Source organism: Chaetodon trifascialis, chromosome 20 (genome assembly GCF_039877785.1).
Source record: "Chaetodon trifascialis isolate fChaTrf1 chromosome 20, fChaTrf1.hap1, whole genome shotgun sequence".
In the NCBI taxonomy this organism is placed as follows: domain Eukaryota; kingdom Metazoa; phylum Chordata; class Actinopteri; order Chaetodontiformes; family Chaetodontidae; genus Chaetodon; species Chaetodon trifascialis.
The window spans coordinates 17,591,482-17,615,678 of record NC_092075.1 but is presented as its reverse complement, the minus strand read 5'-3'; the positions used below and the strand labels follow the sequence as shown (position 1 = coordinate 17,615,678).

The 24,197-nt window shown below is 41.6% G+C and overlaps 1 protein-coding gene across 1 annotated transcript in view; it reads left to right on the top strand.

Moving 5' to 3' along the window:
• Positions 1 to 24,197, top strand: part of niban2a (niban apoptosis regulator 2a) — a 30,231-nt gene that overhangs the window by 3,576 nt on the left and 2,458 nt on the right. The window contains exons 2-13 of the mRNA XM_070989389.1: positions 2,804 to 2,934; positions 5,110 to 5,238; positions 5,329 to 5,434; positions 5,574 to 5,741; positions 14,008 to 14,123; positions 19,035 to 19,139; positions 19,237 to 19,399; positions 20,732 to 20,919; positions 22,147 to 22,302; positions 22,565 to 22,678; positions 23,267 to 23,374; positions 24,014 to 24,125. Of these exons, the coding sequence (XP_070845490.1) occupies positions 2,804 to 2,934; positions 5,110 to 5,238; positions 5,329 to 5,434; positions 5,574 to 5,741; positions 14,008 to 14,123; positions 19,035 to 19,139; positions 19,237 to 19,399; positions 20,732 to 20,919; positions 22,147 to 22,302; positions 22,565 to 22,678; positions 23,267 to 23,374; positions 24,014 to 24,125 (1,596 nt within the window). The remainder of the gene's footprint in view (positions 1 to 2,803; positions 2,935 to 5,109; positions 5,239 to 5,328; positions 5,435 to 5,573; positions 5,742 to 14,007; positions 14,124 to 19,034; positions 19,140 to 19,236; positions 19,400 to 20,731; positions 20,920 to 22,146; positions 22,303 to 22,564; positions 22,679 to 23,266; positions 23,375 to 24,013; positions 24,126 to 24,197) is intronic.

Genomic DNA, 24,197 nt, shown 5'->3' with positions numbered 1-24,197 from the left:
TGTGGTGAAGAGTGTGCCGAGTCAGAAGGCAAAGCTTTCAATTTACCAGTCGACCTACGTTTCATCTCTCACTTACGGTCATAACCATTAGGTCATGACCAAAAGAGTGAGATCATGGTTACAAGTGGCCACAGTGAGTTTCCTCTGCAGGGCGACTGGACTCAACCATCCAGATAGAGTGAGGAGCTCAGACATCTGAAGAGAACTTGAGGTGGTTCGGAATATCGTCAGGATCGCTCCTAGGTGTCTCCTGTGGACATTTTCAGGGTATATCCAACTAGTAGGAGGCCCTTGGGTGGACCTGGAACACGCTGGAGAGATTTGGGGCATCTGGGAACATGTCAGGATCCACCAAGAGGAACTGGAAAATGTTGTTGGGGAGAAGGATCTAAGCTAATATGAAGATGTACTGTACATTACATGTCATCTTTCCCAGGTCTCTAAGGCTGTGTTACAGTTATTTAGACATTTATTTGCAAGCAGCATGGCTGTTGGTTGGTCTGTTGTTCAAACGCTTTGTACACGCTCTGTTTCAAGCCAGAATGAAATAAATAAATAAATAAGCTGTAAGCTATAAAAGCTATAAAAAAAACTAATGAATACCTGCCTCTGCATCAGTTCCCCAGTGTTTGAGTGAAGGTATGATTGTGTGCTGGTAACAACATTTCTATAATTATTATCAGTCTGTTCAGGGTTGATGATGACATCATGAATCTGGGAATGATGTTGTAGGCTCATTGATTTCAGGTACTTATGAGGCTAGGGGGCGCTGTCATTTTTTTCTTTATGGTTATTCAATGACAAAAAAGAGTAGCAGGAACTAGCAAGTGAAGGGGTGGAGGGACATGACAGAACTTCATGACATGCCTGTACAGGTTGAAACAGAGGGTTCAGTGTGTTATTTATGATGTGGTCTTTGTTCCCAAATTCCAATTTCCAAGTGCCCGAAAGGCTGTCTGTGTACAGTTATCCAGTCTGTTGACTTTGGCAAAGCAAGACAACCAGTGGAAAGTACCGACTCTCTGCACATTTGGAATGGGAGCCCCCTTAGCTAGCACTTATCTCGTATGTTGCATAGAGTGTTATCTGATATCCGCAGTTAAAAAAGAAAAAAAAAAGGACAAATTATTTGAAACCACAAATACGGATCTCCTCAAGGTTTTTTTATCTTGTGCATACAAGAAAACATGCAGAATCTTGTGTATGTATATTTTGATTACACAAGATCCGTCTGCAAAGATAGAAACCAGAGAAATACAAAAAACAAAATCCTAAAGCTTTAGGCAGTCTTTTGTCTTAAGCAAGTATGTTTAGAAATCATGTTATTGATGACAAAACCTGTGTCAGATTTAACAAGAGCGTTCCGAAACTCATATTTATTTCTCTAAATAACAAGCTTCTAAAACTTTGTTGAATGGATGATAAGATAAACACTAGTGCTGATGCCACACTTGAGTTTCAGTGCAGATACCAAACAATACACCTTGCTTTGAGGACTGCAGCATTTTCCATTCAAAAAAACAGACCAACCCTCTCAAATGTTAAATGCTATCTAAACACGAGCAGACGTACAAGAAGTTAACGTTTTAAGGTTTGATGGTCAGCCCTTCTGAACAGTGGATTTCAGAGGAGTATTTGTTCAGGCTTTCTCTCACTCCTCTCCAACCTGCTCACCCATCTCCTCCTGGTATGACACAGTGTTTTTCAGTTTGTGTGTCCCTGTCCCCTGTCTCCTCCACATTCTCTCCCTGTCTATCCTGTCCTGTCAGCTCTTTCCTTCCTGCTCTCCCACTGCTGGCCGACTCCAACACAGGAAGGATCCTGTGTTGTTTCTTCCATAAACAGATCATAGTCAACACTGTCTGCTGCTGACTGAGCCAAATAAACTGATCGGTTCACTAAGTGACTCTTTCAGCCCTGGAATGTGGGAAAAGCTCATGTCCCCTCCAGCAGGCTCTCGGACTAGTCACTAAGATGCTGCTTGCAGACAGTGGTTGAAAAGAAATGCTGAGTCAAGCTGTGGAAGGGTTAGTGTGCAATGGTGGAAAACATTGATTCAACCTAATTGACACCCATAGGGAGACTCCCTGCTCTTCCTTTAGTCTGTAAAATGAATGAAAACAGTCCAAAATAATTGTCACCATTTCCAAGGTGATGTCTTCAATCCACTTCTTTTATGATAATCATTATTATCAATTCGTAACACATGTAGAATGTTACTGTTTGATTAAACTGTGCAGCCAGACAAACATTTGGTCTTGGGTGTGAATGTAAATACATCTGAAATGACATTTTAAAGCGAGGGAATATTCAGGAGTCTGTCATCAGAATGTCCTCATTCGCAAAGCAGCATTTACATTCAAGTGTCTTTTGACTGCAGTTAACTATGCAAAAGCTTTCCCTCCTGATAATGATATAAAGTGCTGATGGTGACACGTTAGGCATCTCTGTGTTATGTGCTGCATACGAGTCACAATGTTTTCTTCCTAAACGGCCCACTTTAAATTTTATTAGATGGTACTTTTCATGAAGAGCTGATAGTGGTGGTGAAAGTTGCGTCCTTTTTTACATAGTGAGACATAATATAAGACAGCATGTCTTTACGGCCTCCCGTCTGCACTAATAATTAACACAAATTTAAATTGCAGTACTGATATGTTTTGAAAAACTTTCCCAAAATAGAGTTGATGAAACCCTGCTCAGAGGTTCATGTGGAAATCAGCATGCTGTTTCCCTGTTATTTTTCTCTATCTTTAATATGGATGTTTTCTGATCTTGTGTGTCTGTGTGTGTCCCCCTGCAGCTCGGACCAGAGATGTGATGAAGGAATTTGGTGACGTGTATGAGCAACAGTACACGGTCGCTCTCTTCAACAGCATCCGCTTTGAGATAGAAGGAGGAGGAGGTGCGCAGTCGCAGCTGCTTCACAGGAAGGCAAGTGCATAGTGAGAAATGAGAGGTTCACACCTGCTCAGCAGACGTAATGAGACAAGACTGGATTTTAGTTTTTGTAATTACAAATAAGACATAATAACATTTGCTATCATGACTTTAATATCACGTGAAATAGGGTGTTAAAGGAGGATTCCAGTTTATCAGAACCTCATTTATGTTGATTATGATAAACATTGTACCCACCAAAGTAACTGATGACAACTGAAAAAACATCAACAAAATGAAGTCATTCGGGCAACAAACACAAACTGTGTTCCTCCAGATTGTCTAAAGCATTTTGTTTGGAGGTAAATCTGAGCGTGAGCACGTGCAGAATGTCGGTAATGACCCCTTATTGTACAGGAAAACAGAAAGAGTGTGCACAGCTATGATAGGGATGCTAGGTCAAAGCTGAAACAGGATGTCGGTCTGTAAACTCTGAGCTATGTTTATAATGGACAGTTTGGAGAGTGATTTCACTCATCGCCTTGTTTTTCTTTCCAAATAAGTCAGGCTAACCTGAGTAATCATCCGGCTGTTTGTATTTCTTAACCCATCTGACAACTTTTAGTGACGTCGCCATGTTTCCAGATACAAGCACTCAATTACCGACAGGAGCGATGGCCAAAATCTAAAAACGAGTTGCAAAAACAGATTATTGAACTTCCATCTATTTAGATGCATCTTGCTGTGAGGGATGAAACTTCCTGTCCTGCAAGAATTTTCTTTTTTACCCCTCATGTGATTTGCAAATTGAGTAATTCAGAAATTTGACTGTCATGATCAAAATATACCATTTAGCATCGCAGCTTAACCAACTTGAATCTGTCAAGCCTCCTTTCTGCCATCTTTGTTACAGAATGTTTCTGAAATCTAAGGTGGACAAGTTCCCACCGTTGTTTAGAGCTGAACCATTTGTGCATAATGTAAACCTCAGTGTGGGCAGATGGAGCTTGATGCCATACACGAGGTGTGAATGAGCGCATTCTTGGGGTCTGTGCACCAGGACATCACCTAACAAGCGAGCCCTTGGCTTTACCGTTCTGTACGTCTTGTGCTCTTCATCTCTTTGTTTCCACTTTTGTTCATGTTTTCAATCACTGAGGGAAAAGTGGAGCACATTTCACACATGAACAGAGATGCTGTTTGGGTTTCTATTTCAGCAGTTCATTTACTCTCTTCGCTGCGTGGAGGCCAGCTGCTCGTGTGCGCTTGTGACAAACGTAAAATTATGCACATGTGAACAAACACTTTGCAAGCACATCTGAATACACACAGGAAGCACAGGGGGCTTTTCTTTTCTGCAGATTTATCTTGTGACAATATTGGGCTGCAAATATGCAATAATATGCACAAAAATCCATCTAAATTCTGGATTAAAATTTTATTATTGCACCACCAACACTGTACTTTAACCCCTTGTAATTTAATGTAATGTCGTTTTTTTTTTTTTTTTTTTTTTTTTTTACCAGATGTCTTTCTAAGCTGGTCAAACATTTCTGTGGTTATGAGTGTTTCCTTACAGTAGGAAGCCAAACATTTGGGTGCATAAGTACATGAAATCTAAAACCTGTTTAAACCGATTACATCCTTGTAAATTTGTATCTTGATGTATAAAGGGTGGATTAATAAAAACTTAGTTACATTATCCTGAGGTCTACCTCAGGTCACATTATGAAGGATCATCACTTTATTCCCGCTCTACCCTGTGTGACTCAGCCACTCGTGCACACAAAATCCACACGTGCTTTAACATTTTCCAGCATCCCAAAAGCAGAAAACCTGTTTTCTAACACAAGCACCTCGTTATGTTCCGGCTGTGCTACATCCGTCTGTCTCCTTCGTTATTTCCTTCCTCTCCTTGATCTAAAGCAGGAAATCTGAAAACAAAGTGGGTGGTGTGTATCCTTGTGTAAACAGTAGCACTAATCAAAAATCTCCACCTCTGCCTATTTGGAAGCACCAATTAACCTTGTGGTCTCTTGCGTAGTGAAGGGAGATCTGACTGAAACAATTTTTAAATTGTGGGCAATAAACCCAGATTTTAATGAAAATTGCTAATAAATACAGCCATTTACAAAAGTACCAAAATGTATGCATCTATTATGCTTTGTATCACAAAATACAGTGCTAAAATGTGCATTATGCTTCAGTGCTGTCTCTGCCATTTTTCAGGACCCTCTGGCAGGCCGCTCCATCTTCTCAGGGAGCCTCTTTCAGTATCTGGAGGAGAATCGAAAGTGGAGGAATCGCTTTGTGTCTGTGCCAAACAGCTACACCATCAGCCTCCATGAGAGCAAAACAGTGAGCGCTCTTCTTACCCAACTAAAAGGCTGTCCAATTCAGTGGTCTGGGCACTTATGTTAAAACATCTGTTTGACATCTCTCTAACAGGCACATGAACGGGGCCTCCACCCGAAACTAACCATCAACTGCGCTGGGTACAAGGCCCTGACCTCAATGGAGGAGTACTTGGAGCTGATTAATAGCAGCCTGCCAGGTGGGAAAGACAGACTGAGAAAGTGATGAATATATAGTAAACATGGCTAAAAATGGTTGATAAAGTATAGTGTGTCTGAATTTATTCTACTTCTACCATGTAGTTTCTCATTCTTGTTCTGTCATGTGACTCGTTGTAGGTATCAAGGCCAAAGTGAGCAGTAATCCGTTTATCAAGTGTGCAACCCAGTTCCCCCTCATCCTGTGGCACCCATACGCCCGCCACCACTACTTCTGCGTGATGACGGAGAAGGAGCAGAAGAAGTGGCACGCTGTGCTGCAGGACTGCGTCAGACACAGTAACAATGGTAACAATACACACAAGTACACAATGACTTCACCTGTGCTGAAGTAGGAGTGAAGCAGTGAGACTACTAGAAAGGTGAAGTGAATGGCTTTCAGTTTATTTACTGAAAATTGGGATGAGCCGGAGAGACGATAAATCAATGAATTCAGTTTTTCAGAGTTCACAGAACATGTAGACCATTTGAAGAGCAGCAGCGTTTTTCTCTCTGTGATCCACCCTCTACAATTAGTGCCTCTCTATCATTGTTCAGGCAGTTCAGGCGAGGGTGTGTTTGAGTGTGTGTCACAGTGTGAAGCCTTTACATGCCATCCAAATGAGCTGGTTGATCTGCGAATGTGAGGCGCTGCAGAAATGATGTGTTTTTTGTTTGTTTTTGTCTTGGTGCGACATATTTTTGCGTTTAGATCAGAGCGACAAAATGTTGGAAATTTCACAGCCCAGGCAGACAATCTACGTCACTCCAATAATGGGTGCAGATTGTGTTTACTCGACTGAAGAGAGAACCAGGCTTATATTTGAGACAGGTTTTTAAATCTTAATTTACTTTTGATCATGTTTAATAAGAAGCTTTAATTTGATGTTTCTGTAACCTAAACTCCTGCTGCATTTGTTTCACAATGACATCTTTCAGCAGTACAGAATATAATATGTTCATTGATTAGTCGATCCATTGCTTGTAATTGTTCAACAAAAGTGTTAACTACCCTCTGGTGTTAGCTTCTCAAATGTGAGGATCTGCTGCTTTTCTCTGTTTAAATTGTTCTAACTTTAGGTTATGAAGTGTTGGTCAGACAAAACAAGCATTTTGGGCTCAGAGAAATTGGGGTGGACATTTTTGAAAAAGTATTGTTTATCTTAAAATCATTAAAGAATAGCATTTTAGACTCTACTGTAACCACTGAGCCGTTATAATACATGTCATCACTGTAGAGGTTAACTGGCCCACTGAGAGGCTTCTTCTAGGATAGAGGTGTTTGGGGAAATACCTCTAAAATGGGAGAAGCATCAACCCCTGTGACAAGAAGTGTCACAAATCCTAAAGACCAAGCTTATTACATTATAACACAATGTCTTCATCAAAAGCCTGAGGAATGTAGTGGTAGTGAGTTTCTGTTTTCCCCTGTTGTTTGAGATTTTTTTTATTGTACAGGTCCCCCAGCCTTTATTTGTTTGCCATCGTTATTTGAGTGCTTTCATTTATGGTGACAGTATGTTTTGGAAGACATGTGATGTGTTTTAAAGTTACTTTAAAATGAAGGGATGTTCTCTTGACTTGATCTGTATGAAATGTTTCTTCTTCTTCTGGTGTTGAGACACAGTAAGCAGAGGCATGCTGAAGGATATGCCATCATAGTGTAATCAATGTTTTTGCCATGTTGTCATGCTGCATCTCTCAGTTTGGCAAGACTACTTTGAGCAGTGGCTTTGGCTTTGTGTGGCAGAATCTGAGGTGGTGTAAATGATTGGCCTGCTTCCAGGCCTTGGCCACATGGCCTGTTCACTGCGAATTGCACATCAGTTTTTAATTGGCAGGCATATTCAAATTTAATTTCTGCAGTACAGCATAGGGAGTCCATTCTCTGCCTTTGTTTGAGGGGAGTCAAGTGACATTTTTGTGGTTATGTGCATGCATGCACGTGTACGCGAGTGCATGAGCTCACATTCAGTGTGCTTCATTTAGACTTGAGGCAGAGTGAATTAGAATGAGCGGGAACTTTAGCAGAGTTGAGATAAAAATACAAAACTACAGAGATTCAGCGATAACAAAACAGCTGCTGCAGTGAATGTGATCAGGCTTGTTTGGATCCTGTTGGCTGAAAGGCAGGTGGTGTTGACAGAGAGTGTAGATTGGGATTCACCGATACCACTTTTTTTCATGTCATTCATACTTACATTTGAGTACTTGCCGATGCAGAGTACCTTGCAGTTCTAACATGCTCAGCACACACAGACAGATGCACACACTTTGCTATGCAGTAGAGTGGGTTTTTTTATGTGTCAGTGTCTCTTGGTGGATGCATCGAAGATTACCTCATTGTGCTGATGTTGTGGTCTGTTTCTTTGGTTGAAAGCCTCTGAAGCACGGTCACTGCAGGAGTCACATCTGATGTCAAAGCATCAGAGGAGCAGATCACCAAGTAAACTCTTAACAGAGAAGAAGAGAGAAGGTGGATGTCAGAGAAGCAGCGGGGAAAAACAGCATGTAAAGCTGGAATATTTTCACATTTTCACTGGATGTTATGAGTTTTGAATAGATTTTCCTGGTAAAACAAATCTGTAATTACTGGATAACAGAAACTGTCTAAAATAACTCCAGCCTGCTCACATTGCTCCTCCTCCAAATACCTGCTCAACTGATCAGAGGTTAACACTGTGTTTCTGTACAGTGGTACTGGGTGCAGTAGTATCACAGTAATTTGACAATTACACATACGAGCACATGCACACAATATTGGACTAGATAGCCAACACTGGTAATAAAAAAAATATTGCTGTGCCCCTTATTCTAGATCAAGGTTTGCATACAAATTATGACTTTATGACCATATCTATAAGGTTTTTATTTACACAGTGCTGAATTATTGTTGTAAATAAATCTATATTGTTACATAAAACAATAGTAGTCCACAGTCTGTCCACACCTTTACATTATGGCACCTAAATGCACTGTGTCTGCAATATTAACAAATCTACAATTTTTATGACTTGAAAGATACTAATCATGTCCGGTCAATACATCTAGCTTCTAGCATCTTCTAGCCACAGTTTATTATGCCAAAATATGACTTAAATTTAGGGAATAATAGATACTAAATACTAACTTAATACTAATAAATGATGACAACAAAGCACTAAGATCCACATTCTTTAGTGGGTGAAAGATTTGTTCCGACTTTACCGTAGCAGACCCTAATTTTCAAGCACATACACATACAAATAAGTGGTTTTACATGTCTGTGGGTGTGCGCGCATAATTATAATACTGTTTATGTTGTTTGAGCTTTTAGGCTTCAACAGCTTTCCTCATATGAAAGCTAATGTAAGGCTACATTATCTGTAATTGTGTTTTAAGTGATTGTTAGGCACAAGGAATCATCAATCATTATTCAGCTCAGTCTTCAAATCCCTCAGCAGCTGCAGAAAGATGAAAGCCAGTGTGCACTGGACTTTGCCTAGATGTTTCCACTCTTAGTAAAAGCATAAACAATCCCATATCATGAGCGATATGACTAAACTTCATACCATGTCTGAAGCAATGTATGAAACAACACGCTGGCTCTAAGCTCATCACAATGCTGACAAAGTTGCACAACCTGATTCAGCCTTGTTTTGGACTTAGTCAACTATTAAGCCAGCCAACAGTGTTTCCTGAATTCAAAGCGTGCTGACAAAGCTAACTGCTGTCTGTCATCGCTTTTCATTAAAACAATACACTGCAAGCCAGAAAAATGGGCTTCATTTTTTCAGTTCTGGAAGGTCAAAATGAGCCAAGGGGCAAATAAATTAGAACCAAAAACCAGCTTTGGAGCCTGTAAAACGAAATCGGCCTCTGTCTGTATCCCGTCTAGCTGTCCCTTTACTTCCTAACACTACCTGTTCGGACATGCTCAGTAAACACTGGAGTCCCTGTTGTACATTCCAGCTGTGAGGCTGGGCTGCGGGGATATGTTGTAAGGAACAGAGTGTGTTGCTGTTTGACTGAGGCTGTAGCTGGTGTCGGTGTGGATTAGCATTCATGTTTTTAGCCTGTGTCGACACGCCCAGTCTCACCTCTGTCATGTCGGTGTTTTGAGGAAAACCAGAACGGATAAAAGACTTTTCCTGGGAGTGATAAATGGTTTTAAGCCTGACCCCTGACCCCTGCCCTCTCTGCAGTTTCTTTTACTCACTGGACTCAAACATATGTAGACATTTACACGTGCTGTACATGCCGCCATTTCTGACGGGGCAGATTTTAAAATGTTGCAGCAGTTCTGTCTGGATGTAGAAGGCACATGAGGCTCGGTGCACAGCGTCAGGAAAGTCATGGAACAGAAAATGTTGCAGCACCAGGAGCTTCATGCAAAGCAGTCTCTCAGCTGAACACTGACAGTATTCAGCTGGCTTTGATAAGTAAAAGCCACAAGTTAAATGTTCCCACTTACACACCGAAGACCTGTTTGAATCCACTAAAGGTCTTCTTTCATCCTGCAATAAAGTGATCAGCTGCTGCTTTGCATCACCTTAACGGGATGAATTGCAAAGCAACCTCTTAATCAGCTCAGTTAACAGGTGACCTCTTGGCACTGTCAGCACGTCAGTCTGGATGTTCGCACCACAGAGTTAAGCCAGAAAAGTCCAAAAGGCAAGGATCTCAGTGGATTCACAGTCATCTATTTCATTTTGAAACTGCAAACATGTGTACCACTATAACTTTGAGGTTAAAGTTGAACCAGGGCGGCCTTATAGCAGACAGTTTTGGCAATAACTTTACTGTTTACCTTTTTCACACTTCAAAATAGGTACAGTAGTTTGGGTGGAATGATAGAAATTAAAATCTGACTGCTCTGGATGCCTGACCTTTGTAAAGCTGTGTAAACTAGCCTGGAGTCACCATGTCGCTTTACCTCTATAATCAACCTGGTTACTCAAATATAATGACTGAAATTGGACCCAGTAGGCCTAGACTGAAATTTTCCATGAAGCTGCAGGCCACTCCAGATATCATAGTGTCACAATAAGGATAGGACTAGGATAATAAACGATGATGATGTCTAGCCCTGAGGCAATTTATTTATAGCTCAACTTGCTGACTGACAGACAGAATATGCTTTTGCTAGTTCCAGCCTCCGAAATGTGAGGACTGGCGGCTTTTTCTTTAATATCGTTGATAATTTGATATCTTTCGGTTTTGATCGAGCAAAGCTTTTTCCAATAATTGCTATGATTCATTAAGAGATTCACTGATAATAAAGATAATGATTAGTTTCAGCCCTTTCAGCAGGCAGCAGTTCAGCACCCAGGCTGACAGTGCATCACATTAGTAGGCAAAGGCAGCTCCGAGCTGCCACTGGGCCACTAGAGCACCATCAATCACGGTCAACTCTCCACCCACACAGCCTTTAAAACTAGCCAGCAGCCCTCTGCTCTGATCAGACCTCAGACTAATTCCACTCAGCAAGAAGAGACCTGCAATGGGTACATTCAAAGAACCATAAAAGAACATTTCACCTGAGGCTTAATGGTAGCAGAGCAGTGTGCTTCTCAGCATGCTGCATGCTAAAATCTGCTAACATTTATGTGCTCCATGGTCATCTTACCAGAAAACACAGAGTATATGTAAAAATATACAAAATACACTAATACAGCGTGTCCAGCCATTCTTTCATTTACATGCCAAAATCGCATGTTAGTACTTATTCAGTCATGCATTTGTCATGTCTGATGGTATGTTTCAAGTAGTGTTTATTGTACTGCGGGTTTGGCTGGATCCATAGGGCTGCACCATATGGGGAAATCCTACTCATGCATGTCAATGGGAGCAGCAGCAGTGAGAGGATTTGAAAGAAGTGTTTCAAAAGTGCGGTAATGTGAAGGCAGGTGGCCTGAAGTCCAATGAAACAAATGCTTAATGGGTTCTAAAAAAGTCAAATCTATTTAACTCAGAGAAACGCACGCACACATTTGTGGATGTGAAGGCCTGGGAACTCATTCACGGCTGCTGCTAAAATCCCACCAACCAGAGTGTGGTGAGCAAGGCAGGGAGGGAAATGCCTCAAATAAAGAGACCGTGGTAAGTGCTGCCACATGTTCTATTTATGCACACAGTGTGCAGAGAAACTGTAATCTGTCCCTTGATCTAGCTTGGTTCAGACACAGAGAATGTGTAGGGGTTTACAGAACTGGCAGATCATCAAAAAATATTTTCCTTTTTCTCTCGACACTAAGAGGAAACTTCTCTTGTGAGCAACAAGCTAAGAGTGGAGAGGAATTTCACTTGCGATCTGGCTATAGATTGGGCCCTAAACATGTTCAAATTCCTGGTTCCATATTTATTTTATACTTTGCTTAGACTTTTGCAAATTGACATTGAAAGTCTGCCGAATTAGCTGTTAGCAGTTCCCATTTGCAATGTACCTTTGGATGTACAGACAGCTGTCATTGGATTACTTTGATACTAGCACGCAGTAGCTATGAAGAGCATCTTTTTAAAGATTTCTAAGTGACTTCATGGATGTTTATTCAGAATGGACAAAATAAATCTGAGATGATGCCTTCCCCGAAAAGTGTGTTTCACTCAATCTAAAAGTATAGGTATTATGTCTGTGTGTTAACATTTGACTCAGTAATGACTCAGAGGAGGACAATGTTGTTTGACTCTTATTCACCTCACCCAGTATCTCTGCCTGTCTTGCTGACTATTGACAATGTGTTGTTCGAAGCTGAACCAGGAGCAAATAAATATCAGATAAATATGTATGTAAGTTATGAAACTCTCATTCATGCAGAGAAAGTAAAACACCAAATAAACTATATTCAGGGGGAAAGCTGGTTGGTTGACTGCTTGGTCACGAACACTTTTAAAAGGCCGTGAGGCTGTTGTTGACATTATCAGTCGTGGGTCTTGAACTGTCTGGTAAAAGGATAATAAACCATCAGTCAGCCTGCTGCTGCATCCCTCAGACACTTTTCACTGCATTTGACCTCCAAATGATGGCTGGTTCCTTGCCAAAATGGAAGCTGCTATTTTCCCACTGCGCCTCTAACCATAGTGTCCAGTGAGTTCTCATGAAAACTTCAGAACAAGTTGACACAGCGACCCTCAGCCTGCCAGCAAAGAGTTAGTGAACCAGGAGCAGAGACGGCTTCCTGTCTGGCTCTGCCTCTCCCCCTCCTCACTCCTTGGTCACTTCCTGTCTTTGTCAGCCTCCTCTGAGTCACAGACTTACAGCCACAGACAAAACAACTTGACAGCCACTCAGGCAATACAGATACACACATGCACATTGAAGGTTGTGAGTAACAACCTTCACATACAAAATCAGATTATCACTCAAGCATGCTGGGTAAACAATCCATTCAGTCATTATGCAATACAGGAGACTTCTGCATTCTTGTCTCCCATGTGTTGGCACCTCGAGAGGAATCAGCCTCACAATACAGCAAGAGTGGATGCTGTAATTTCCAGAACAGCCTCTCCAAACAATTGCATGGGTGTTTTTTGGGCTGGACATGTCATTAGATAATCAGTAAGTATTCCTTTCGCCACTGGAAAATAGAAATACTTAAGTGGAAACTGTAAAAAGCACAGCCGTTACTGTGTTTTAAAGTGTTCAGGCCCAACGGAAAGCTAAAGCGGATGGATAAGCTTTTTTTAAAAAGTTATTGCTTTTATTGTTAAAGTTGTGCCACTGGTTATTATCATCATACACGATGGTCAGCAACACTCCAATAAGGGCTCAAAACCTGTCCTTTCATTACACATTTGTGCATCAGGAAGCCTGGCTCCTGTTGCTAAAGCATCATCCACTTGTATTTGAAGAAGGAAGTGCTGCGAAGGACAAAGAGCTAATTATAGAGATATTTTATTCCATACACCTGTTTAGACTCCTTTGTTGGGGATGTATGACTTTCAGCACCCAGTGTCCCCTGTGGCCTCGAGACAGGGAGAGAGGCAGCTCTTCAGCTAGTGAAGCATTTTCATCACTTAAATGCAACCACATGATAGGAACAAACTTCCTAAAAGTGATGCACGCATGCTGCTGAGTTCTTTGTGAGCTGCCTCTATTGTCCTGACAGCTGGGAGGGGCAGTAACTATGGCAACCACATGAAATCTGTCCTCCAGAAAGGCAGCGTCTTCCTGTTTTGAGGGATGATGCAGCTGTGTGTGATGGGGGCCGAGTGTGCGTGTGCTGTCGTATGCACGCAGCAACTGTTGCTGAATATACAGCTTGCCGAAATTATACTTTGAGAGCGTCTTGCAGAAGTGACTCAGATGTTATGGAAATGGTTGTTAGTGTGTTCATCTGCAGAGGCCGCAGATGTGTCCTCACGTTTGTTCATTTCATACAAAGTCATCGTCCATTCAGTCGTTGCAAAGTATTCTGAGACTGAACTTCAATACAAAGAAATCATAAGATGCAAAAAAAAAAAAAAGCATCCCTCTACTGGCTTCTTGCTACTCAGATAATTTCAAATGTCCAAATGTCTTTTCTTTTAAACAGTGGAGAAGGGACTCCTGTTTTTGTAATGTTACCAAGCATCTGCTCTTTCCTGCTCTCAACAGGTCTGTCAGAGGACCGCACTGTTCAGACTCCAGCCTTCACTGATGCTGTGAGACTTCACAGACAAGCCAAGGGCCACTACGGGACCTGGGACATGATGTGTGGAGAGCCCCCACAAGTAAGTCTCAGATTAATCGCAGTACAGATGTGTCCCCAAGTCTGCATACCTAGATCATAAAGCAGTTCCCCAAGACCTGTCCTATTTTATTTAGATTAAACATACTGGACTTGTGTGTCCTTAAACTCGTCCTTGTTGCCCGCTGGCACAGTATTTACACGTTGCTGCTTGTTTGACGCCAACTCCCAGGTGATACACTTGGAAATGTTTGCGCCTGAATGCAGCACTAGTTGTGGATGACCTCATTTTGGGAGGTTCCGCACTGCCTGCAAGTTCTCCGAAAGAACCATCCAGCCCCTGATTCCATTTAGGACTGAACACAGGACGTAGCATGTGTGCTGCAGGGGACAGTTAAAAGATTTTAAGGAACAATTTCCAACAGTTCCTGTGAGCACCTGGCAACAATGATGGATCATTTCTCAAAGGCAGGGCTTTTTCTCAGTGAATATATAGCTCAAGAAAACACCCCATTTACATTCATGAACACACACCCTTTCTTATAGTACAAGAATGCACCTACACAAGAGCTTCAAAGAGACTGTCAGCAACACAGCCCCACCCCTTAACATACCAGCATTCACAAGGACACACACACACGTACAGACACACACAGTTGATTGGGGTCTCTGAATGAGTCTCTTTCAGCCTCCTAGTGCCTCCCAGTCGCTCTGTGTGTTTATGGCAGTCACTTTTTCTTCATTAATCTACATGTTTCCTGTCTGTTCCAGGTTTTCTCTGGTTCCCTAAACATTACAGTATTTACTCAGCTACATGGACATGTTACAGCTACAACGATCAATATGTTTGTCTTAACCACGGATCAGATGTGATATTATTAGTGTTGGTACAGTATATGTTTTTCAGCTTGTTGCAAAGTGCTTCTTCCGCAAGTAACCAAAAATCGGCTGAGATTTAAAAAGGAACATTTTGTCTCGTTTGCAGCACAAACAGAAGCATTGTTAGTTCTCTGTCTTTAGATGATTACTCGATAATGATTGGAGGTATTGATGGATACTAGTATAATTCAAGCAAAATAAAATACATTTATTGTATCAATTTCATTAGTATATCATATGTGAAGACACCGTCTCATTATACTAACTCACAACGCCGTCATCTTCTCCCATTTCGTCTTTGTCACATGAAGGAAAGCACATTTCTAGCTCATATTGGCAGGTACAGTTGACTAAAGGGTAATACAGAGGAATACTCTCTACCTGACAAATAGCTAACTTGGCCTCAAAATGTTGTCCATTTCTTAAAGCAGATTTACTGACTTATATCTTCCATTCAAAGATACATTCACACAACATTTAATAACATAACTTGAACACTAAACCAGAAATCAATCATTTCTTTCTCCGAATAGTTTTTCTTTTAACAGGTCAGCTTTTTAGTATATATTCATCTTTAATTCATCCTGTTTTTCTGTGTCTGTCCTTGTTCTTTACTGGGAAGAATGTCCTCACAAGTCCAGTCGAGGTGGTGGTTTAGTCTCTCGACCTGAGTGAGTGAAAGTAAATGCCCTGTGTGTGCGTGTAACAGCTGCTCCTGCCAAGGACACCTCAGACACCTCTGCAGTAACCTGCTCCTTAGATGTAGGTGTCAGAACTGTGTGTGCACTTGACAGATGACATTGGTTTTGTCTGTACTGTCCCCCCTGAGCTGTGTTCATCACATTAGATCTAGGAGTAGAACTGGCTCCTGACAGCATGAGGTGTTGTCCATTATTTCTCATTATCCAGATTCATGAGAGCACAGTCTCCTGCGTTCAGCAGAGGTAGATTTGTCACCACATTCCTGAAGTCGTAGTGGTATACTTGTCTCTGCATATCAGCTGCATCTGCTTTTTGGATTTAAGTTCTATGATCTGGCTACTGGTTGGCACACGTAGGTGTCGGATCTCTAAGTAACCGGAGTAGTCGCCTGACACTACTAGATCAGACTGCTTCTTTTACTTGCCACAGTCTGGAAGGTGATACATTTGCTCTCATTTGGCCATTAGTTTTGTTACTCTGACAATTGTCTGTTTCATTGCATGATTGAGTTTCCTTAGGTCTGCACGTCATTGGACCTTTTTTCTGTTACCAGGACCATAGCAGCACACCACTCTGTGGGTTGTGTCACCTTCTCAGTGATGGCCTCCTCTTTCATCTAGTGCAGCTCCTTCTTAATAAGTGGCAGTGGTACACATATGGCAGTGTGCGCTGTTTATGGCTGAGCATCTTCCTTGAGAATGATTTTGCTAGCAGGCCGCTGGCTCTGAACACAGTGCAGACATGCCTCAGTCTCTTCACTAGACCCATTTTAAATGCTTCTAAGTGAGCAAACTGCTGATCATTCCTTTATCCACATACAGGAAATTGCATTGTTTGCCTCCATTAGAGAGAATTAGGTCTGAACAAGCCGATCCATCTGAGCTTGCCCGCCAACAGAAGGTGTGTCAAAAGGTATGTTGGCAGGACCCAGCCTATAGTCTTTAGGGAGTGTCAGCAATTTCACTTATGACAGTCACATCTGCAACTGTATCTATCTTAAAGGTTAAGGCAACATTTCCAATGTCAAGAGTAACAACCTATTTATCTGGGTTACTGGCACACTGACTTCCACCATGAACTGAAACTGTCCCATGCTGTCTACAAGTTCATCCAGTATTTTGGAAGGACACACTGGTGCCCTGATGTCCTCAGTGCACTTTTTACACTCCACTCTTAAAAGCAGTACATTTCTTTTTCTCATAGCGTTGGTTGCCACACCACAGTTCTGCTTGTTCCTTCTTCTGTCGTATTTCCTTTCCTGTGTTGCTCCCTTCACCATCTCCCAGTGCTGACATGCGGTTGGAACTAATTTGTTCAGCAACTTGTGAGGAAAATGTTCCTTTTGCAAAATATCCATATACGTGTGGTCAAAGCATGAGATGTTTCCTTCCTCCAAGACACCTGATTCAAACGATCAGCTCATCATCAAGCTCTCCAGAAGCCGGATAACGACCCATTCATTTGAATCAGGTGTGCTGGAGCAGGGAAACAGCTAACGTAACAACATGCAAGGCGGGGGGGGGACCAGGACCAGGATCGAAAACCACTCGCTATTAAGCAAGTTAATTTTAGCAATTACGTGCTACATTTTTTTATGGAACCACGACATCAAAATACATTTTTTCTCTAGAGGGACTGCTCAGCACAAAGAGGGCGAATGGGCTGTTACTTGGGTAACTTCATCCCAGCCTTATACACATCCTTCAACATCCTCCAGTGTTATCAGTAACACCTCTGCTTTCCCTACAATGACAAGTCAGAAAGTCTGCTGTGAAAAGGTCTATTAGCACTGTAATGGGATTTCTTATTCATCTTCTCTGTTCCTTGAATTGTGAACCAAATGATTTCATCTAAGCACTCACTGTCTTGAAGCCATCTGATTAGGTGTGTGTGTGTTAATCTGCTGACCATGACACCACAGATGTACTCATCTACTGCTTAAGGGAACATCCTGCATGATCAAAGCTGCTGATTGATCATATCCTCACTGAACAATACATTATGACGTGCCTATTGTGCTGACATTGCTCTGATGGCATCGTCATCCTATTTACAAGATAATGTATTGTGTATAACCTGACACCTTTCCCTGTTCTTGGCTCACTTCTTGCCATCTCTCTCGAGACAGCAAGGAGAAGTCCATCTGCAAACGTAAGAATAAACTCCCAGAAAGACAACGAACGACTTTGTGTGTGACATAACCACTAACTGGCGGTACTGTATATTGTATGATAGCACATTTAGTGCTTACTTACTTTGTGAAGTAAAGCACAGTTAGAAGAGTTGCCTGGAGTATCTGGCAGATGTTGCACCTTTTCAGCAAAACATATCGAGTGCTCAAGCATTTTCAGCCTGCTGTTTTCAGGCGCCATTCTTTTCTTACTGGACCGCAACAAAGTGGAGCCAGCCCTATAAAAAAGAAAGTCTATTCCTGACTTACTGAGTGAGTGGTAAAGTTACACCATTGCTTGTTCAAATACTGTTTTGTTCCCCATTGGCCATTGCTTTTTCAAAATGAATAGGCATGCGAAGTCGGATAATAGCTGTAGCTGTTTTTTTATTTTTTAAAATTAAGTTATATTAACAACGAATGTGCTTCTTGGGTTGAACAAGTTCAGTTTTCATGGCCTACAACAAAGTGACACAAAATACACTGAAGAATGAGGTATCAGAGCAGGTAATGTCACAGCCACCAACACAACAATAACGCAGAGAAAACACCATTTAAATTAGTACTTCCAGACCAGTGAGCTGTCAGACAAACGGTCCACACTATACCTGTTGTTTGTCAGGTGTTAATGTTCCTCTGTGTGGAAAAACTACTCTGCTTTTGTCACAGCCATTCATTACCCAGCAACATGTTTCACCAAATATTTAGTTTAGCTCAGTTAAAACCTCATGGAGGTGCTGAGCGTCGTGTGTGCGTCAGTTGTGTGGGCAGTGCCGCTAAAAACCGGCTCCCCTGCTTCTCCGTGTCCAGCTGTGAATCACCCCACTGTATCCATGTAACCACAAAGGAAACTTTTTAAGGTTTATTTTTGTTTTTCTTTGGGCGGAGATATTGGCTGTTTTTTGACTACACCTCTCGTGTAAAATTCCCCATTTGGCACATGCCGTAGTAAAGTTAACATCCTTAACATCCACTGGTGAAGAGTCGGGACTGATGTTGCAGCTCACAGTACACACTAAAAGGACTATTAAGTCAATACAGTCAGTCTTTCAGATGTATTTTAACCTTATACAAGGCATACCAGGCAGGATCTCTTTTATTTCTTTTTCATTTTATTTATTTACACATAAAAAATACACTCATTACAAAAATACATATTTAAAGTGTGTAAATACATGAATACTGTGTGTTGTGTGTGGACAGATTCTGGCTAATCTGGTGATGGAGACCCTCCACCCAGAGTTGAGAAACGTGATTGGTCCTCGTCTGAAAGGAAAGATGCAGCAGAAGCAGAGGAACTGGATGCTGGTGAGCTCTTATTTTACTGCGCAGTGTACTGCAGACATGCTGCAGAGAATCGGACCAGTCCAAACCAATTTTGTTTTTGAACGACTCTATCCTCCAGATCTCTGATGCAGTGTACAAGCAGGTGTTGTCTCAGACCACCAGTCAGTATGAAGCGCAGGTTGAAGCCTGTGAGGCCCAGAGAGTTCCGCTGGACACCAGACTGCGGACCGACATGGACCAGATCATCACATCTAAAGAACATGTCAGCAGCAAGATACGAGGTGACCAAAGAGCTTCTTTTGGAAAATGAATCTTTCCATGTTGACAGAGTACTGAAGACATGATGAGTTAAATTCGACAAATGAACAGAGGATGTTCCATGGTCCTTCCACTCATTTGGTTTAAAAGTATATCTTAACGTATAACCATTATATTAAAATATTGAAATGGCTATGTTTCATTGTGAAGCATGTCCTAACTACACATTGATATATATAGTAATTAAAATGCACTTTTTAACCAAATGTAACCCAATTTTAACCCAGATACATACCAAAAGCTAGAATGAGTAAGAGAGCTATGGTTTTATGAAACAAAATAAGATGCAGGGCGCATCTTTGGAGCAATGATGAATTTAATGGTATATTAAGACAATCTACTTCTAATTTAACATCACCTCAGTTTACCTACTTCCACATGTCCAGTGTGCTGTGCAAAGGGACTTGGTTCACTTGGTGCTCGCTGTGCTGTGTAACACGATCTTCCGACCTCAAGTGCACGCTTCATTGTTTGCCTCATTGAGATGTAGCTGTGGTTTCTCTGGTTCAGGGATTGTTGGCACAGTGAAGCGATCAGTCTGGTCACTGAATAACGCCACACTGCTCAAGTTTCCAATGAGTTTGTTTGGACGTTTGGCACTCACAGGGCCTTTCCTCTGTAACTAAACATCGGACATTTTCCAGCTCTTGTTAGTTGCTGCCCTCATAATTTTCACTTTGCTCTGTCACTTGCTCATTCTATTTAATTAGTTGGCTTCTGTGGTATCCGCTGTTTGATCAGTGAGCCTGTCAGGTTTCTATTCAAAAGTTAACTTGGCACCAGCCGCTCATTTTTTCATGTGTACTTTTTCCAATTGAGCTAAAGTGGCTGAGCTGCATTCCATCACCTGCATTGTACGGGCCATTTCTGACTTTATCTACAGATGAGGCTCGAAACTAACTGCACAAAACGATGTAGGTTCATGTTACTTGAGGATAATGCAGATGTTTGGCAGTTGTAAACCTAGCCGCGTATTTTATTTTGCCGGTCTCTTTTAGAGCAGATTATGTTACCTACAGTTGGGTGTGTCTCAGAGAATGAAAGCTGCAGGGCTTCCATTGAAACAGCTCAAGCATGTTTGCTTAAATGTCATTTCGTTCTGGTATGAAACAATACACTGCACATTGTGATTACATATTTACAGGGCTCATCTGAAGTCAGAGCCATGCCTCTATTTTTCCTCTTGCCTTGACTGACTTTATCATCATCTGGAGTGTTATGGCTTTGCAATCTGCAGCAACTAACCATGAGTATGTTTTTTCTTCCTTTCTCCATGTGTTGCTGTGGGCATGCAGCTCTGGTGTTGCCCAAGGCGGAGCAACTCCTACGCACCAGTGTTCAACCCTACATCAACTCCATCCTGGAGGCCCTGATGGAGCCCACCAGCCGCGGTTTCTCTGAAGTCAGGGAGGTTTTCTTCAGGGAGCTGGTGGAGATCAGCAAGAACTCGCTCAATGGAGGGGGCAAAGGAAAACTAGGAGACGTGAGTCATGTTCTGCTGGCTGCAAATCTTTCCTTTTGTTTATGAATGAATGCAAGGTATTAGTTTGATAAGGGTGTTAAGGTGGTTCACAGTAAACTGACATCCACTAATTCAATTTTTCAATTTAATTCAATTTTATATCACAACAAAAGTTGTCTCAGGACACTTTCCATATAGAGCTGGTACAGGCCGAGTAGACGTGAGTCTACATGAGGTGAGGGTAAAGTTACTGTTACTGTTTTGTATTGCTGTGCACCTTAAAGCTGCATTCATTTATTTTTGGCCACCAGGGGGCAGAAGAATTCCACAACATGCTGACAAAAACACACAGCACTGATATATTATCACCTCATAAAATTATGACTAATGTGTCGAAACCAGTTGAAGCTGTGAAGTAACATACTCTGCGGGTTTGTCACTTAGACCCGTTGACCTTAAACATAGCCATCGTAAAACAATGGTTTTACAAAATGTTTCTTTATCCAATCATGTGTTCATAAAGTGGTGAACCTCGCTCCATCCTTGTTTGTGAATGACTGAGCTTTTCCAGGACGCTCCTTTCATATCCAATCATGATACTCTCACCTGTTACCAATGAACCTGTTTACCTGTGGAATGTTCCAAACAGGTGCTTTTGGAACATTCCACAACTTTCCCAGCCTTTCGTTACTCCTGTCCCAACTTGTTTGAGTATTTGTCAGAAAAAATAATGTGACTTAGAGCAGCTTTAACAGACACTCTGTGACTTGCATCATCGGCTGTAATAGGAAATCCACCAAGCCCTTTTTTCCCCACATCTGGTACTCGTGCTGCTTTTTTCACACAAACCTGCTTTGCGTGATCAGAGACTCACGCACAGACAAAAACCTGACTCAGCTTTATAAATGACAGGGACAGTCACAATGACTTACTGGGCTCTAACTGGGTCATATTTACTCCCATTAAGACTGAACTTTAGGTAGAGACTATAGCTAAGGTGTTAATGTGTGGAGTATTGCCTGACTTTTGGCTAATATAAAATTAAAAGACTGCATGAAAAGACTGTGTGTGTCTGTGGACGCCTTGGTCATGTTAGTGCTAGTCTTTAATTAGAAGTCAGGGAGTGTCCACAGATGTCCTCAGTGACTGGTCCCGAATGATACACTCAACCTTTTTCTCTGCTCTTATTTCTCTTTGTGTGATGTTTGTAGTACCTTGATCATCCTCCTCTATCTGTCTTCCCCCCAGCACATGGACAGGCTGTCCATGCTGGCCTTCCATCCGGTGAAGATGCAGAGCTGCTATGAGCAGGTGGAGCAGCTCAATCTGGAGGGGCTGCAGCAGAGGTTCGACGTCTCCAGCCCCTCAGTGTTCGTCAGCAGGGCTCAGATCCTCATGAGGGAGGTAAGCTGCTTCAGCGATTTAATGCAGAGAGTTAACAAATACCAAAGCTGTGTCAGGATGCCTGAAAACACTCCCTAGTTCCTAGTAAGACAACACACATCAGCAACCTCTCCTACCTGTGGTGATGTCTGTACTGACACCTGCTGGACAATAAGAGTATGACAATTTGTAAACATGAATAGCGAGCTTAAACTACTACTGTCGCTACTACTGTCGCAACCATTGTTGTGCTACTCTGTAACTTTTCTTGTTACTCTGACAGCAAATGGATAATTCGGTGTACACATTCGAGCAGCTGCTAAATCAGTCTTTAGAGGCCCAGGGAGAAGACGACATGTGCAAGACCATCCAGCGATGCCAGGACAGGGTTCTCAAGGTAAAATAAGAAACATAAACAAAGAGACGTACTGTTCTGTAGTAGACAAACAGATGGGGAGATGGATGGAAGGAAAGGTCAAGTGATGACAGCAACCTCATCAGAAGTTTTCACTATTTTAGCTACGGCACATTACAGAATAAAGACTAATACTAGGAAACAGACTTTTAGGATCAGGTCCCTCAGTCTCTTAGTCATATCTAGCCATGCAAATGGTTTTATTAGAATAATTTCAACCTTAATACAGTGAACGTTACTAATTAATTAATTTGTGGCTCTTGCAGTATTAAAAATTACTTTAAAATGTAGATATTCCAGTCTTGCTATGAGGAATGAGACATTGCTGCTGGGCCTGACCTGCTCAAAGTCTAATAATATAAGTCTATGTGAAATTCATTCAGTCAGGCAGTATCTGGATATACAGTACTGCATATTGTATTCATGTCCAGGAGGAAACTGAGGTTTCAGCAGACGCAGAATAAAATGTTGGAAGATGTAAATTGCTGAGGTAAATATGATTTGTGCAGTGAGTAGAGAAGCTATTGTGAGTCAATGAGCTCTACATGTGTTTCTGTCCTTCCCTGTCAGAAATATGATTATGACAGCAGCACGGTGCGGAAGAAGTTCTTCAGAGAGGCTCTGCTGCAGATCATCATCCCATACATGCTGCAGCAGCTCTCGCCATCCTGCTCACCTGTGAGTAGCACCCAACACAACTCATATCACCTTTCCTTTATCATTTTATACCCAACTGCATGCATTACAGTTTACCATATGTTATTACAGTATTTGCTGTACAATGACATAATACTCTCCAATTTCCCCAGTCGGCTGAAAAATGCAAATCAGTCCAATTGCACAGAAAATATGAAACACTTGGCAGTTGCCTTCCTTGAATTTGAGGAAAGTGACATTCAGCACATAATAATAATTGTCATTAGTATTGTTATGTGCTGTATCTGAATCAAGTAAAAGTTTGGTACATTTATATAAATAACTATATGTTGTTGTATTTTATTCTAATTAAATATTTATATATGTGTATATATATTGTGTAGGGGCATCAACTTGCATTTCATTGTGCAACCCTATGTTGTAAAATGAAAAATCAATGAACTGTGGTGTCTTACTAGTTAACATCTAAACCATTCATGTATGACCCCTCTGACTTTGATTTAACCTCTCCTGAAAACACATGCATGGATCACCAGTGATGCACGCTAACTGATGGCATCAGAAACATCATATCATATCAATAAGTTGCTAACTGATATGTAGGCAATGCTTTGACTGCTGGAAGCTTCATGAGCCTCATCTCTGACCCTTCATCCCCAGGAGCTGCCTCGCTTTAAAGAGCTAATCTTTGAGGACTTCTCCCCTTTCCTGCTGGTGGAAAACATGTTTGAGGAGGTTGTACTGCAGTCTGTCTCCAAGGACATAATGATGGGTGAGGGCATGAGAAACACAAGATTTAGAAATTAAATTTCCCTAGGCAACAGTAGTGGCAGTTAGCGTTGGT